At 46.5% G+C, this 14779-nt stretch overlaps 1 protein-coding gene across 1 annotated transcript; it reads right to left on the bottom strand.

The window, feature by feature from the left end:
• Nucleotides 1-850: 850 nt before the first annotated feature.
• Nucleotides 851-14559, bottom strand: LOC119817212 (L-amino-acid oxidase-like). The gene is made up of 11 exons (XM_042055296.1): nucleotides 14479-14559; nucleotides 13751-13912; nucleotides 11096-11241; nucleotides 10127-10174; nucleotides 7107-7213; nucleotides 5250-5464; nucleotides 4772-4884; nucleotides 3761-3962; nucleotides 2262-2330; nucleotides 1914-2050; nucleotides 851-1658 (listed from the first exon to the last, which is right to left on the bottom strand). Exons 1-11 carry the CDS (start codon nucleotides 14557-14559, stop codon nucleotides 851-853), a joined length of 2088 nt encoding a protein of 695 aa, XP_041911230.1.
• Nucleotides 14560-14779: the final 220 nt, after the last annotated feature.

The raw sequence follows: 14779 nt of genomic DNA on the forward strand, positions 1-14779 counted from the left end.
TGGCTGGGGACACAGTCTCAGTAAGGTCTTCGGTTTATTTGGCTTCTAGAAGAGAAGAATTGTGGCTCAGAGGAGAGAGGACCTTGGAGTTGAGGAGGGGTTGACGGAAGGTTTGAGGAAGGATGATAACATAGGCTGGTTTGGTAAAGACAGGTGGGTCTTGGTGAGGGGATGGGTGGAGAGGGAGTTGTAATGAGCATGGGGTCCCCTCAGGACTGTGTGCCAACTGTGGTTGCTACCAGTAGGGGGTCTGGCTGGTGAGGGAGAGAGAGTCTCTCAGGGTAGCTGAGATCCCACTAACGCACAGCAGAAAAGAAGCGGTTAAGAAGGCCCCCTCCTTTTCCACCCACACTGGGCCAAGATGAGAGGCCTTTGGCTCAGGCCCACAGTGATGGAGTTTGTATGTGTGGTGGGGGTAAGTGCCTGTGTCAGTCTGCCAATCAGTGTGCCAGTACCTTGGGGTTTGTCTGCTTGTTTAGGAACGTCTAGTTTTTAAGTGACACAAGCCGGGCGGGAAAGCTTTTCTTTTCGTTTGCTTGTTATTGTTTTGCAGAAGGAGACAATTCCCTTCAAGCTAAAGGCTGATTCTGGGATTCGCCAGCCTTGACTCCCACCCGTGCCCCCATGCACCCCAGCTCTGTTGTTTCCTGTAGAGAGCTAGGCAGAGAGTGAGACCGGAAAGGGGTAATGTCTCTTGCCAGCTTCCCAGCTCCGCTCCTGCTTGCACCAAGAGACCAGCGATGACCTCTCTCCTGGGTTTCTGCCTCCTTTCATCTTCCAGTCTCCTCTTCCAGACTCCCCTGCAGACTGTTTTTGGGGGGAAAACACCCGGATCGTGGGTAAAAGGCCTCTAGCGAGGCATCTGTCCCTGAGTAACCTCCTCGTCCACCATGGCCTGAATGTCCTTGGCAGCCCGGAGGCCAGACTTGATAGCAGTGTCTATCCAGCCGTGGGGCAGGCCGGTATGCTCTCCAGCAAAGTGGATGCGACCCTCTGGCTGGGAGAGCTGCTTCAAATAGTGCACAAATTGGTAGGGTGTGAACTCAGCAAAGGCGCCAATGGTGAGGGGGTCTAGAGACCCCCAGTGCTTGACCGTTGCTTTTGGACACATGCGCTTTAGCTCCTTCTTGGGTATGTGGTGCACGGCAGCCAGATCATCCAGGATAATATTCACCACCTGGTCGGGCTTCATGGCAGCGAAGAAGAAAGAATCATCGGCCACAGTGTAAGAGGCCAGCAGCGTGCCCTTGCCACCTGGCAGGCTGTGGCTGGGATAGATAATGTAGCGCGAGGGCCGGTCTGTGATGGAGTTGCCTCCCCGGATGCCATCCTGTTCCCAGAAGCGTTCATTGCACACGAAAACCACCTTGGTGGCACTAGTATAATGTACGGAGCGCAGGGCATGTGCTTTGTCTGGGGACAGGGGTGGCTGGAAGGTGATGAGGCGTGTGGCCTTGGCGGAGGCTGAGTTGATGACATAGTCAGCAGTGAGTTTGCGCAGTGGGAAGATGGGCTCATCGGTGCGGTACAGAACTTCAACCTTCAACCCGTTCCTCGCCACTGCTTCCACTCTGGATCTCAGACGGATGGTGCCAGACCTCAGGCTAGCATTGAAGCCATTGGGGAGTTGGTCAAAGCCACCAGTGATCTCTGAAAATCTGCAGGGGTGGAGAGGGATGATGAGGCGGGAGACACTGCCAGGTCGTGTATCCCAGTATTGGCCATTCCTCTGGTCTGAAAAGGGAAGAACCTATCTCCCTGCACTCCTGTGTGAGACACTTTATACACATCACCTTCATGAATATACAGCCCTGTGTCATGCAGGCATTGTTACTTGAGTGCCCCCTATATGGTAAATACCCAATAAACCAGTGCTAGGGACTGGGTTCTTCCTGGCCCCAAATCGGCCTTACTCATCAGTTCTGGAGAAGGTGTTAAGACTTTCTAGGGACTCCAGGAGGGACTTGTGGTATCCAGGGTCCTCGTTCAACAAATCCCCGATCATCTTGATTGCTCCTTTGCTCAGCTTTCCTTTCTTCACCAGATAAGCCTGTGCGGAGGGGGCAGCACAGATGCAAGGATGGGTTAGAGGATCTAGTATGTAGGGAAGCTTTAGCAGGGTTAGATGGGGGCTTGAGGGAGACAAAGGTTTTGGCAGTAGGAAGAAGGCATTCTGTAGACAGGACGCTGCCCCAGGGCCTTGGCTGAGCACGGAGTCCATCACTCCACCTCCATCTCCTGGAGCCTCCTGTTTCACTTACCTTGGTAGAATAAGAGTCGTAAAGGGACATCAGTTGGCTGCAGTTGAATGTCTTCACATCTTGTTTGATCTGCAGAAAGGAGGAGAGATATTCATCAAGCTGGGCTTCCAGGTGACCAGGACATCTAGGCTGCTGTCGGCAAGGTCACAGGGCGACAGATGCTTCACACGCTTTTAGATTAGAGACCAGTTCTTGAGATGTCCCTTGGAGAGGCTGGAAAAAGCCAGGAAAGGGCCATTCCGAGAGCTCCTGGACGCTGCTCCGTCCCTTCATTTAAAGACACTCGTACTTTTGTTGAGACAGGGTCTTACACAGCCTAAGCTGGCTTCAAACTCACTGTATACCTGAGGCTGCTCTTCAGTTCTAGATCCTCCTGCTTCTATGTCCCAAGTACTGGGATTAAAAGCTTGTACTACCACACCTGACTTGAAACAAAAGCCCTGTTCAAGATGAAAATTTAAGGTGAATATTCAGTTGGTAGAACACTCGCTGTACAAGGCAGAGGACTTGAGCCCTATTCCCCAGCATCCATATAAAAGTAGGCTGTGGGGCTGGAGAGATGGCTCAGAGGTTAAGAGCATTGCCTGCTCTTCCGGAGGTCCTGAGTTCAATTCCCAGCAACCACATGGTGGCTCACAACCATCTGTAATGGGGTATGGTGCCCTCTTCTGGCCTGCAGACATACACACATATTCAGAATATTGTATACATAATAAATAAATAAATATTTAAAAAAAAAGTAGGCTGTGTTGGAGCTGGGGAGATGGCTCAGTGGTTAAGAGTACTGGGTGTTCTTTCAGAGGACTTGGGTTCAATTCCCAGCATACACATAGCAGCTCACACCTGTCTGTAACTCCAGTTCCAGGGGACCTGAACTGTATGTCAGACATACATCCGGGCCAAACACCAATGCCCATCAAATTTTAAAAAGTCATGGTGTGGTATCACATGACTGTAATACCAGTGTTGTGAAGGTAGAAACAGCAGGATCCCTGGGGCTTGCTGGTCAGCCATTCTAGCAGAATTAGTAAGCTCGGTTCAGTGAAAAACTCTGCCAAATAAAATAAGGTGGGAAGCAATTGAAGACAGCTGATGTTGACCACTGGCTTCGACACGAATATGCACATGCACCCCTGTTTACCTAAACATGTGCATACGTGCATGCACAGGCACATGCATACACACAGACACAGACACACAGGCACACAGGCACAGGCGCTTTAAGGTAAAGACCTTCACTGATTCACTACCGAGGGCTGCCTAATCTAGTTGCCCTATTCTTACACTGCTGCTGACCAAGTCCTGTTTCCCAGATTGCTCAGAGACAGAAGAGAAGGGTTGAGGGTGGTGACATCATTAACAGATGTGATAAGGCAGGAGGACCAATCATAAGAATGTTGGGTGGGGTCAGGTGATCTGAATCCAGGGACTGATTTGCTGTGTGACCTTAGGCACCACCCCTTTCCTTCTTGATCCCAGCTGGGAAAGGCAGCAAGTACCTTAAGGATTGCTTCGTAGAAGAGGTTTAGGGCAGTTTTGTTCTTCTCTGTGGGGTCCGTGGAATAGCCCAAGATCTCCGGGTTAGCTTGGACTTCCCAGGCACGATAACGCTGACCATTGAATAGGTACCAGGTGTTGTTATTATACTGGATGAACTTATTCAGCTTCAGGCCAAACTTCTTGACATAGGCGTGGGTTAGCCTTGAAAGAGAGACAGGCAAAATGACATCCTTGTTCCTTCTGGTCCCTTATTAGAAACTATTCTGGTATAATTAGGGTAACCTTGTGCCTAGGAAGCTCAAACTAACTACTTGTTCAACTGTAATCTCATTTAATGTTGTGGGGGATTAGCTCCCCACTTCCCAAGGCTGTGGAGGGTGAGAAGTTCATTGAATTAAGGCCTTTTAGGAAATATCAGCTAATAGTACTCAAAAGTATAGACAGACGTCTTTTGTTTCAGACAGCATTTGAGATCCCACCATGCAATTCTAGGTAAATTTGAGGCCGTATCTAATGACTCCTACTTTGGGCTGATGCAGTTGTTTGTGTTTTTGGTGGTTTGGAGGATGAGCGTGGGTTCAATTTATATTAAAGGCAAACGGGAAAAGAAAAAGAGAAAAGAAATGTCTGCGGAGATAGGGTCTAGAGCAAAGTTAGTGCTCAACAAATGGTAGATATTATTAATAGTAATGTGTTATAATTTCTCAGCTTGCTTTGATGTAACTGACAAATATGAAACTGCCCCTATTTACACGCTATAGTTTAATGAGTTGGCAGCAATGATTGTAATTGTCCGTTTGGGATCTACCACTTCCTGTGACCACGGCTTTCTGTGACCCCAGTCTTTCTTCTCTTTGACGTGGGAGTTGAGTATCAGCCCTGACTTATTGGGTTGGATCACATGACACAGTGAGTCTGAAAGATCTTAGACATGATGGCAGCAGGGTCCCTCCTGCCTTCCCCCTCATTCCCACTATACCCTTTTGCTCCTTTGTTGGTACAGGACTTACTTGTGGCTTTCTGGGATTCGCATTGGTCCTAGTTCGAAGTACCAGCCTTCCGTCTTGTTTCTGACTGTGACCACCCGACCTCCAATGTGGTTACTGGCCTCTAAGATGGTGACCTGGAGTTGAGAGAAGCTGCTGTCATTCTTAGGGAGTGCTTTCCTTTCTTCCCACCCCACTTATCACCTCCAAATAGCTGTAGGCTCTGACTTGAAGGCCATGAACATGCAGGATAACCTTACTGGGGCTGTTTGCTCCAAGGGTCCTGAGTGATTTCCTTGCATAATCTTCATTCTTTGCTCCATAAGGACATGAATGGCAGTTGACAATGATTAAGGGCTGGCACGGGGGTGGGGGGCGGCGGCGTTCAGAGACTGGTAGGCACCTGCAGTTGTGCCTCATTCCCTGTCAGGCCACTCACTCCTTTTCTCCCCAAGGAGGCGAATTGGAGGCTTATGACCAAGACCTTTCAAGGTCTTCTTACCTTGTGACCAGCATCTTGGAGGGTTTTTGCTGCTGCTAGGCCTGCTAAGCCAGCTCCTATTACCACCACACTCTTGGGCAGTGGGGAGGCATGGAGCCCATTCTGGGCTATGAGGAGGAAGGTCTCATAATCAGGGTCCTGGAAGCACCTGAAAAGGTCCTCATAGAAGGCAAGGCAGTTGGAGATGGATAGCAGGATCTCCAAAATAAAGATTCCTGGGGGCAGAGAAAACAAGAGCGTGGCCTTTCTGGAGCCCAGGTGCCAGGACCTGTTTATCCGTCCTTTCATTTGAACGGATCCAACCCTTAGACCCATCCTCCACATCCTTCTCCATTAAACTAATTTTCAAGCCCCTGATCCATCCTCAGGTCCTGGTGAAGCTGAATCCCTGTCTCAGTTCTTACTCTCTTTATTCTTATATGATCCTCAGCTGAGACCTACGTCCCACCCGTTGACCCACGTCCCTCTCCCCTCCAGCACCTATGCCTATCTCCGTGTCTTACACTTCTTTGCTCCGTCTTTCCCAGACCTGGAGGAGGTCTCCACTTACTGCTCATCTTGACCATGGTCCTGAAACTCTTGCTGAGCTCTGAGCAGCTCATCCTCTCTTTATGAAGGAACAGCACCACTCTGGCAATATTTGGCCCGTATCCCGCCAGCCCGCCTCTGGCCTGACTGACTCAGCCAAGAAAGGCAGCCCTGCACTAAGGCCTGACCTGTCAGGTGAGAGATGGTGGTGATAACTGACACCACCCTCCCCTCATCTTCTTCATCCCACCTTCCACAATCTTCTCTCCTAGGAAAAGCCCTGTCTCCCAGCCCAGCCCTCCTGTTGCTAAGGATCAGAGGGGGAATGGGAGTAGGTAGACCATTCTAAACTTGCTGTATTACCCTGGGAAGGGGTGAGGACTGGGTTAGACATTGGTCTATGAACTTACGGCACAAACCAGAGCTCTGACTACTCCCACTACAGAGTGCCTGCTTTCCCACTGCTGGTCCACTATAACCCTTCGTTCTGATGTTTGTTTGAAATGGGGATCTGGCCATGAGCTCCTGTACAAGGATCATGCTTTTCTTGTCCCCCCTCCCTCTAAGGGTCCCTGGTAGGTAGACAGGTAGGCAGGAGTCTCTGGCCTGACCCATTTGCAGAGGAGAACATTTTCTGTCTCTTCCCCTAGGACCTCCAGGGCTTCCTCAGACACAGTGTACTTCTCTGGCAATGGACTTCCTTCCCATAAGGAATGGAGCCAGGTAGCTGTTCTGCCAAGATTGGCTTTTGTTCACAGACTGGCTGGCAAGGGAAATGAACAGAAAGTCTGAACCCAACCAGCAGCATGGGGTTTGGGAGAAGGCAGGAGTGGGGGTAGATAGGGCACACAGTATCCAAGGCCCAAGACTGGGATCCTGGCACCAGGAGTAGTATGGGGGAAGGGCAGTAGCAAGGGAATTGACAGAACTGGGTTTGAGTCCTGATTTGTCCTGGCAGAGTTTATGTGGCTTGGGATACAGAACTGATACCTTTCTGAGCTTGAGTTTTCTTATTTGAGACACAGGCCAACAATACTTTCTTCCTAAGAATTTGATTTGAAGTTTATTATTATTATTTTTGCCTTGTTTTTCAAGACAGAGTTTCTTTGTATAGTCTTGACTGTTTGGGAATTCACTCTATAGACCAGGCTAGCCTTGAACTCAGAGATCTGCCTCTCTCCCACGAGTGTTGGGATTAAAGGTGTGTATCACTACCACCCAGCATTTTTTAATAAGTGTTTTATTGTATAGATTAGGATGATTTTGAACTTCAAATCCTTCTGCCTCAGCTTCCTGATTGCTTGGATTATGTCACCATACGCCTCATACCATTTCTAAGCTGACCTGAGAGGGTGTGTGGAGTGTAACTGTTTTCTTTAGGTTTGTCATGAGCATTACCATCTTGAAGCAGAGCAGGTATGGTGATTTGGGAAGACCTTGCCCACAGGCAAGTCAATAGAATAATCAGACAGTGCTATGTCTAGGATAACCTAATTACCCTATTATAACTGCATTATCCTGTTATTATCCTGTTGTAACTATTATGTAGTTAGTAGCTAAGTCCAGGATAATGAGGCTGCTAACACTTTCTGCAGAAGTTGTGTGTGTGTGGGTTCTCCAGTTCTTTATCTGAGATTCTGGTCACCATTCCCTCCTGACTCAGCTGCAAAGGCTCTGGGGGATGGTAGGGTTTATAAGAGGCAGAAGGTTGAGTTGGGGCGGGACTTTCGTGGTAGAGCAACCCATGAGTCACCCATGTTCCTGGAAGGAAATCATTATTTCAGCAGTGTATGAAGAATCTAGCAAAGCACCTTGGGAGTGTGAAATGGTATCTTTCTGTGCCTTTGATTTCCATTTTCCCAGTGGCTATTGATGAGGAGTATTGTCTTAGGGTTTCTATTGCTATAAAGAAACACCATGACCACAGCAACACTTTTTTAAAAATTCACTATTATTATTTCTTATTTTTATTCTTTGAAAGATTATTTTTTTCACTTTTTTAAAAAAATTCACTATTATTATTTTTTTATTTTTATTCTTTGAAAGATTAGTTAATAATTTTCTACATCCCAACCACAGCCTCCCCTCCTCCATCCCCTCCTCGTACTCCCCATCCACTCCTCCTCTGTATTGGGCTAGCCATTTCTGTGGGTTTTCCTCTGAAGTCCCTGACCCCTATGACTCCTACAATCCCTCCCCCCTCTCTTCAGCAGGACTTGACCCGATGTTGGCTGGATCATGGCAGCTCTTACAAAGGAAAATATTTAATTGGGGGTGGCTTACAATTTCAGAGGTTTAGTCCACCGCGTTGATTGTAGGCAGACGTGGCCGCGTGCGGGCAGACATGGTGCTGGAGAGGGAGTTGAGAGTTCTCCATCCTGTTCTGCAGGCAGCACGAGCAGCTGCGTTTCACACTAGACATAGAGAGCTTGAGCAAAGGAGACCTCAGAGCCCACCTTCAAAGTGACACAAGGCCACACCAGCTCCAACGAAGTCATAGCTCCTAATAGTGACACTCCCCACGGGGGCCGTTTTCTTTCTTTTTTTTCTTTTCTTTTTTCTTTTCGTTTTTTAATTAATTAATTTTTTTTATTAAAAATTTCCATCTCCTCCCCTCCTCCCATTTCCCTCCCTCTTCTCCCTCTCCCTCGCCCTCCCTCTTTAGTCTTAAGAGAAGGCAGAGTGCCCTGCCCTGTGGGAAGTCCATGGGCTGTTTTCTTTCAAGCCACCTTTCTTTTACATGCTTATTATGCTTATTATATATGCTTATCAGTCATATATGTTCTTCAGAGAAATGTTTATTCAGGTCATTTATCCATTTTGTCAATGAGTTCTCTCTCTCTAAATTCTTGAGCTTTAAAGTTTTGTTTTTGAATATTTGTTTCATATTATGTGCATACCTATTTTGCCTGTAGCTATGTCTGTGCACCACATGTGCGCAGTGTGGAGGCCAGAAGAGGGTCTGATCCCTTGGGATTGCAGCTGCAGATGTTTATGAGTGCCCACATAGATGCCGGAAACTGAACCTGGGTCCCTGGGAGAGCAGCAAGTGCTCTTAAATCACTTAATCCTCAACCCTGGGCTTTAAGGCTTTGAAAGCTATATTGTAGATACAACCTTAGTCAGATATTTTATGTGAAAATGTTTTTTTTTCTGTGCATTTGTACTATCACTTTCTTTTTTTCTCTTCTGATATTTTATTTTATTTTTTTTACTAATTCTTTGAAAATTTCATACAATGCATTTTGATCATATTTGCCCTCACCTCCTCCTTTGAGCTTTTCCCAGATCCATCCCCACCTTTCTAACTCCCCAACTTTGTGTCCTCCCTTAAAACACTTTATTTAATACCTATTGACTCCATAGCAAGCTGTTATTATACTTGTAGGTAACAGACCATCCCCTGAAGCACGATCAAGCTGCTTTGTAGATGTGATTGAAACCGAACTCCTGATTTTCCTGTCTCTATTTCCCAGGGGCTGGAATTACAGGCTTGTGATGCCACACCTGGTTGAATTTTCTTGATGGTATTCTTTGTCTTATAAAGGTTTCTACTTTGATAAAGTTCAATTAATTTTTTTCTCTTGTTACTGTTGGAGTAGATCTAAGAAATGATTGCCTGACCCAAGAACATGAAAATTTAATCCTATGTTTTGTCCTAAAAGTGTCATTTAGGTCTTCGATTCATTTTGAAGTAATTTTCTGTATTATATATGTCAGGGCCCAAATTTCTTCTAGCACACGGGTATCCATTTGTCTCAGCGCTAATTTTTGAAAACACTATTCTTTCTTCATTGAACAATCTCTGTGTTCCTGCTGAAAACTAATTGACAGTAAATTTTAAGGCTATGTCTGCACTGTCAATTCTAATCTGTCACATTACATTAGTGGTAGGTTTTAAAATTGGGAAACAAGAGGTCTCCAGCTATATTCTTACCTCTCAAGGTTGTTTGGCTCATTCTGAGTTCCTTGACTATTCTAAAGAAAACTAGCAGCTAGGATTATGATGGAAGTGCATTGACTGAGTCTGCTGATTAATCAGTTTAAGACGTATTGACATCTTAATAATGTGAAGCCAGGGCTGGAGAGATGGTTAGCCATTCAGAGTATGTACTGACCGAGAGGTGATGGCGCACACCTTTAATCTCAGCACTTGGGAGGCACAGGCAGGCGGACCTCTGTGAGTTTGAGGCCAGTCTGATCTACAGAGTTAGTATGGGGACAGTCAAGGCTATACAGGGAAACCCTGTCTTGGAAAACAAACAAACAAACAAACAAACAAACAAACAAACAATAGTATGTACTGCTCTTGCCAAGTTCAGTTTGAAGTACCCATGTTGGTGGCTTACCACTGTTGTAACTCCAGCTCTGGGAGACCTGAAGCCCTCTTCTGCACTCTATGAGCACCAGCAACCACAAGCACACATGCTATCTCTCATATATATATACACATAATTAAAAATAAAACAAACCTTTAGAAAAACAACTTAAAGTCTGACACATGAACTTTAAAATTCCTAAAGTGACTCCATCCACATCGTAAACTCAGTGGTATCTGACTTTTTAGGTCACAGAGCTGGCATGCGCAGCAAGTACACACCATCAGATGTCAATGTGCGTTCTAGACGACGACAAGCAGTTCCTGAAAGCCAGAGCAGGTTTCGTGAGGAAGTGGCCCAAGTGCTACTTTCTCCTCCACAGTCTGAACTTGTAGTCTCCCTGGTGAGTTCTCTGTGATTGGCTGAGTAGGAACACATGCATGGCGACAGATGGGTCTATGTGATGTGCCTACCCTACTTGCAAGTTGATAGCTAGAACACCGTGTGTCTTTCTGGAACATGCCCGAGGACAATGGTGAAGAGAAACCCTCTGGGGAACAGGTCACTGAGCAGGGTATTTGCTTGTTCCTTTGACTTAGAAGAATAAGCAGTGTACAGGGAAAAGTCTATATTGACTAATGCCCACTGGCCATGAGTTGGCTGGATGTGTGGCCAGATAGTCAGTGACTCGGATAGAACTCGATTAGATAATTTGTGAGCATGAGTATGGGGAGAGATCTTTGGATAACCATCCTTGAACTGAAGAAAATTAAAAAAAAATGTGTCTCATATGAGTGTTCACAACTCTAGGATCCTCATAGTTTCCTGCTATTCCCTTTGTTTTTCTCTAGACACTAACCCAGAAAAGCCTTCTGAAGTATTCATCTTACCAAAGTTAGCTGACTCTCAATGAGGCCTTGTCAGCTTGGGTCCAGTAGAGGATCCCTGGTTGTTAGAATTGTAGTGAGCCTTTAGCTTTGCTGTCTCAAGGCTTGTCACCTCTCCGGAGTCTGTGGGTTTGTCTTATTGACAAAGAAAGCACTAGAGTCTCCCTTATCCTCAGGCTGACCTCTGGGCTGGCAACCCCATGTCCAAGGTGGAGTGGGAATGGCCCTTAGCAGCAGGAGACATTTTGGTCTGAGTTCCTGTACAGCCATTATCATAAACTTAGGTAATTAAGCTTAATATGTACTTTGTAGATTCACCCTTGACTCAGGAGGCAAGTAGCCAGGTTTTGTTGATGTTCCCATCGTCTAGTTGCATGATCTTTGCCAAATTGCTCCTCTCTTCTGGATTCATTTGTCTGAAAAACAGGCAGGTGGAACCACTCTGGACTATTCTGAAGTATTTCTGATATTTAAAAATCAAGGTGGAGGGGCTGGAGAGATGGCTCAGAGGTTAAGAGCACTCACTGCCTGATCTTCCAAAGGTCCTGAGTTCAATTCCCGGCAACCACATGGTAGCTCACAACCATCTGTAATGAGGTCTGGTGCCCTCTTCTGGCCTGCAGGCATACATGCAAACAGAGTACTGAGAATACTGTATACATAATAAATAAATAAATCTAAAAAAAAGATATGCATCTTAATTTTGGGCTGGAGAAGATGGCTCAGTGGTTAAGAGCATGGCCTGCTCTTCCAAAGGTCCTGAGTTCAATTCCCGGCAACCACATGGTGGCTCACAACCATCTGTAATGAGGTCTGGTGCCCTCTTCTGGCCTGCAGGCATACACACAGACAGAACATTGTATGCATAATAAATAAAAAAATTAAAAAAATTAAAAAAATCAGTGTGGTTCACATTTCATCCTGTCTACAGCCCTAGATAGTTTCTTTCCTGAGTCAAGGGACTGCAACTCTCCGAGCCTCAGTTTCCTCATTTGTCTAAGGTGAGATGAATCATCTTCTGGGTTGGACTGCCCTGTAAGAAATGGAGGGAGGCAGAGGCAGCCTGAACTTATGAGTTTGAGGCCAGCCTGGTCTATCTAATGAGTTGCATGCTACATAGTGAGACTGTCTCAAAAGAAAAGTGCCGGAGTGAGGGTTAGTGATGTGTAGGAAGAGTTAGGTTAGTGCTGGAAAGGATTTGGCCTGGTTTCTTTCCTCCCTCCCTTTTCCCTTTTTTTCTTCCCTCCTTCCCTTCTTCTCTCTCCCTCCATTCTTTTCTTTCTTTGAATTTGAATTGTTACCAAATTCTGTAGTATAAATACACCTATAGTGGTCATAGTCAAGGCCTTAGCATTCTATTTTTGAATGTATTTGCACTTGGACTCATTACCAAACAAACCCAGTAGACCAAACATCTGTCAGCACACACACACACACACACACACACACACACACACACACACACACAAGTAAATAAAATGTATTCAAATAACTGGCATAGAAAGAGTTTTGAGCATTTAGTGTCACTGAGTTTTTAATTAATCAATTAATTTCCTTTCTGGGGGAAGGGACAGCCCCGGCTGGCCTGGAACTCCCTTTGTAGACCAGGCTGACCTTGAACTCATAGAGATCCTTCTGCCTCTCGGCCTCCTGAGTCCTGGGAGTTTCATGATGCATTTTTTGCATTGTTTATTTTTTGTTAGTTGGTTGTTAGTTCTAGGGATCAAAGCTAGGGCTCAAGCATTTTAGTTGAGTGCTTTGTCTCTGAGTCACATTTCCGGGCCCACGACCTTTGTTTTTATTGTAGTTTATTGAAATATTGTTTTATAATTTCTAAATTGTTATCAGTTGTTCTGGTGGTCTGACTTGGAAGGGCCTTATGGGTCAACCTCTTTCAAAATAGTTGGAAAATAGAGCACAGGCAGATCTGGGCTGGCCATTCATAGTCGTAGAATGTTGGCTGGCACGTTGACTGGCATGTTGGCCAGCATGTGTGCCAGGGTGCTCAGTTGTCACATTTAACTCTCCCAGCAACCACCGAGGGTAGAGGTTGCTATCAACACTTCAAAGACGAAACAACTGAGTCAGAATAACAGGGGGTTGAAGAAAACATGCAACAGAACTTTCTAGATCCAAATTCTGCCTTTGCATCTGTGAGATGTGAGTCTCTGGGGGAATCACATTATGGGGTGATACCAATAACCTCTAGACATTTCTTGCCAGAACCTGATTCAGGGCCTGGCATAAGGTTGGCAGACTCTTAATTATCACAAGAGAGACTGTGTAAGTAGGTATTTTATAGATGGAGAATGAAGGTCTCTGATTTGCTTACGGCAGTTCAGGAAGGAATGGAAGTGTGAGTCAAACATGATCTAACGGGCACCATAGCGTTTAGGTATGAAAGGAGAAATCAGAACAAAGATTTAAGTCATCAGTGTGTCCACCAGTGTTCAGCTTCCCTCTCCTTTGCTCTGAGCGGCTCATATCCCTCAAGCAGGCTGGAAAAGGAAATACGTCACCAACCCTCCCTCTGTGGCTTGGTTTTGTCTCTGTCCCCAGAGGCCTCTTTTTTTAGTGTTCTTGTTGATAATATTTGTGGAACTCCATCTTGGCACAGGGGCGGGATGGGTGGGTGGAGGCGGGGCTTGTAGAACCCCAGTCGCCTGTCCCCAGTCGCCTGTTCCACCGGAGGAGGCTGAGAAGGCTGTCTACTTTGTCACATTCCAGGATCTTTTGGGTAAGGCCTTCAGGGGCAGCGCTGGCTTACTCTCTGGAAGAAGTTAGAGGCCTCAGGCCCTGAATTCTCACAAACCTTGTGGCTGTTCTGTAGAAAAAGCTGCCTGGAATCCTGACTCTCTGGATTTGGCTGCCCAAGAGGCTTCCTGATCAGATCCTTGATTGCCCATGGGGCTTCCTGATTTGATCCTTTCTGGTTAAGAGCCACCAGGTAACAGTGCTGTGGCCCCACTAGGTATGAGGTGACTTCTCATCTTTAGGCTGTTGGCAAGATCCAGGTGTCTGTGAGACTGGTGGTCAGCAGTACCTAGGACAGTACACCCAGGTTTTTTTGTGTATACACAATAACCACTGCCCACAGTCCCTTGCTCATTTCCTGCTCCTTCCCAGCTGGCCACCATGGCAGCCCGCTCCCATTGCTTCCTCCTTCCTTCCTCCAGTAATTATTTACTGAGAATTCCAGTGTGTTGCCAGATTGGTCATAGTTCCCCGACTCAATTTCCACTGATTTTGTCTGCCTTTCCAACCCAGCTGCATGGGCTGGCACATCCAAGCACGAGAGCAGATGGAGGTCGTCTTACCATGAGATGTACTTTGGGCCTCTCATCCCACGCCTCTCACCTAGGAAGGTTTTGGTCCAGTTTTGTGTGGTTCTGCTTCCAATTCTATGTAGGCTGTGATTCCATAGTGTTCCATGTGACCTCAGAGATCTCAATGAGCTCAACTCGACGTGTGGTGTAAAGCCTTTGTCTTCTTCACCTCTTCCACTTCAGAGCCTGTGCGCCAGGGCAGAGAAGGTGACTGAGAGTCAGGCTTGGGTGTCAGGCTGTGGCAACTCATCTCCTAATTCCTCATTCCCACTGTTAGGAGTCACACAAGAACACCAAGCTGCACAATCATAACTTATATGCAGAGCACCCAGTGTAGACCCAGGTTTCATGTGGTTGCTTCTATCTCTGTGAGCCCCTGTGAGCCCTGCTTAGATGATCCTGTGGGCTGTGTTTTTGTGACATCCTTGACCCCTCTGTCTCTTACAATCTTCCCTCCCCTTCTTCCACCA

The sequence above is a fragment of the Arvicola amphibius genome, chromosome 6, assembly GCF_903992535.2.
Source record: "Arvicola amphibius chromosome 6, mArvAmp1.2, whole genome shotgun sequence".
NCBI classification, from domain to species: domain Eukaryota; kingdom Metazoa; phylum Chordata; class Mammalia; order Rodentia; family Cricetidae; genus Arvicola; species Arvicola amphibius.

Bases quoted from the DNA above. Each gene is read 5' to 3' on its own strand.
- LOC119817212 (XM_042055296.1), bottom strand. From the start codon at position 14,559: ATGAGTTGCCACAGCCTGACACCCAAGCCTGACTCTCAGTCACCTTCT. The intron at 7,214-10,126 runs GTAAGCCACCAA...CCTGTGGGCAAG, and splicing joins GAGCTGGAGTTACAACAGTG to GTCTTCCCAAATCACCATAC. The intron at 2,331-3,760 runs GTACTTGCTGCC...TCCTTTCTGCAG, and splicing joins TCTACGAAGCAATCCTTAAG to ATCAAACAAGATGTGAAGAC.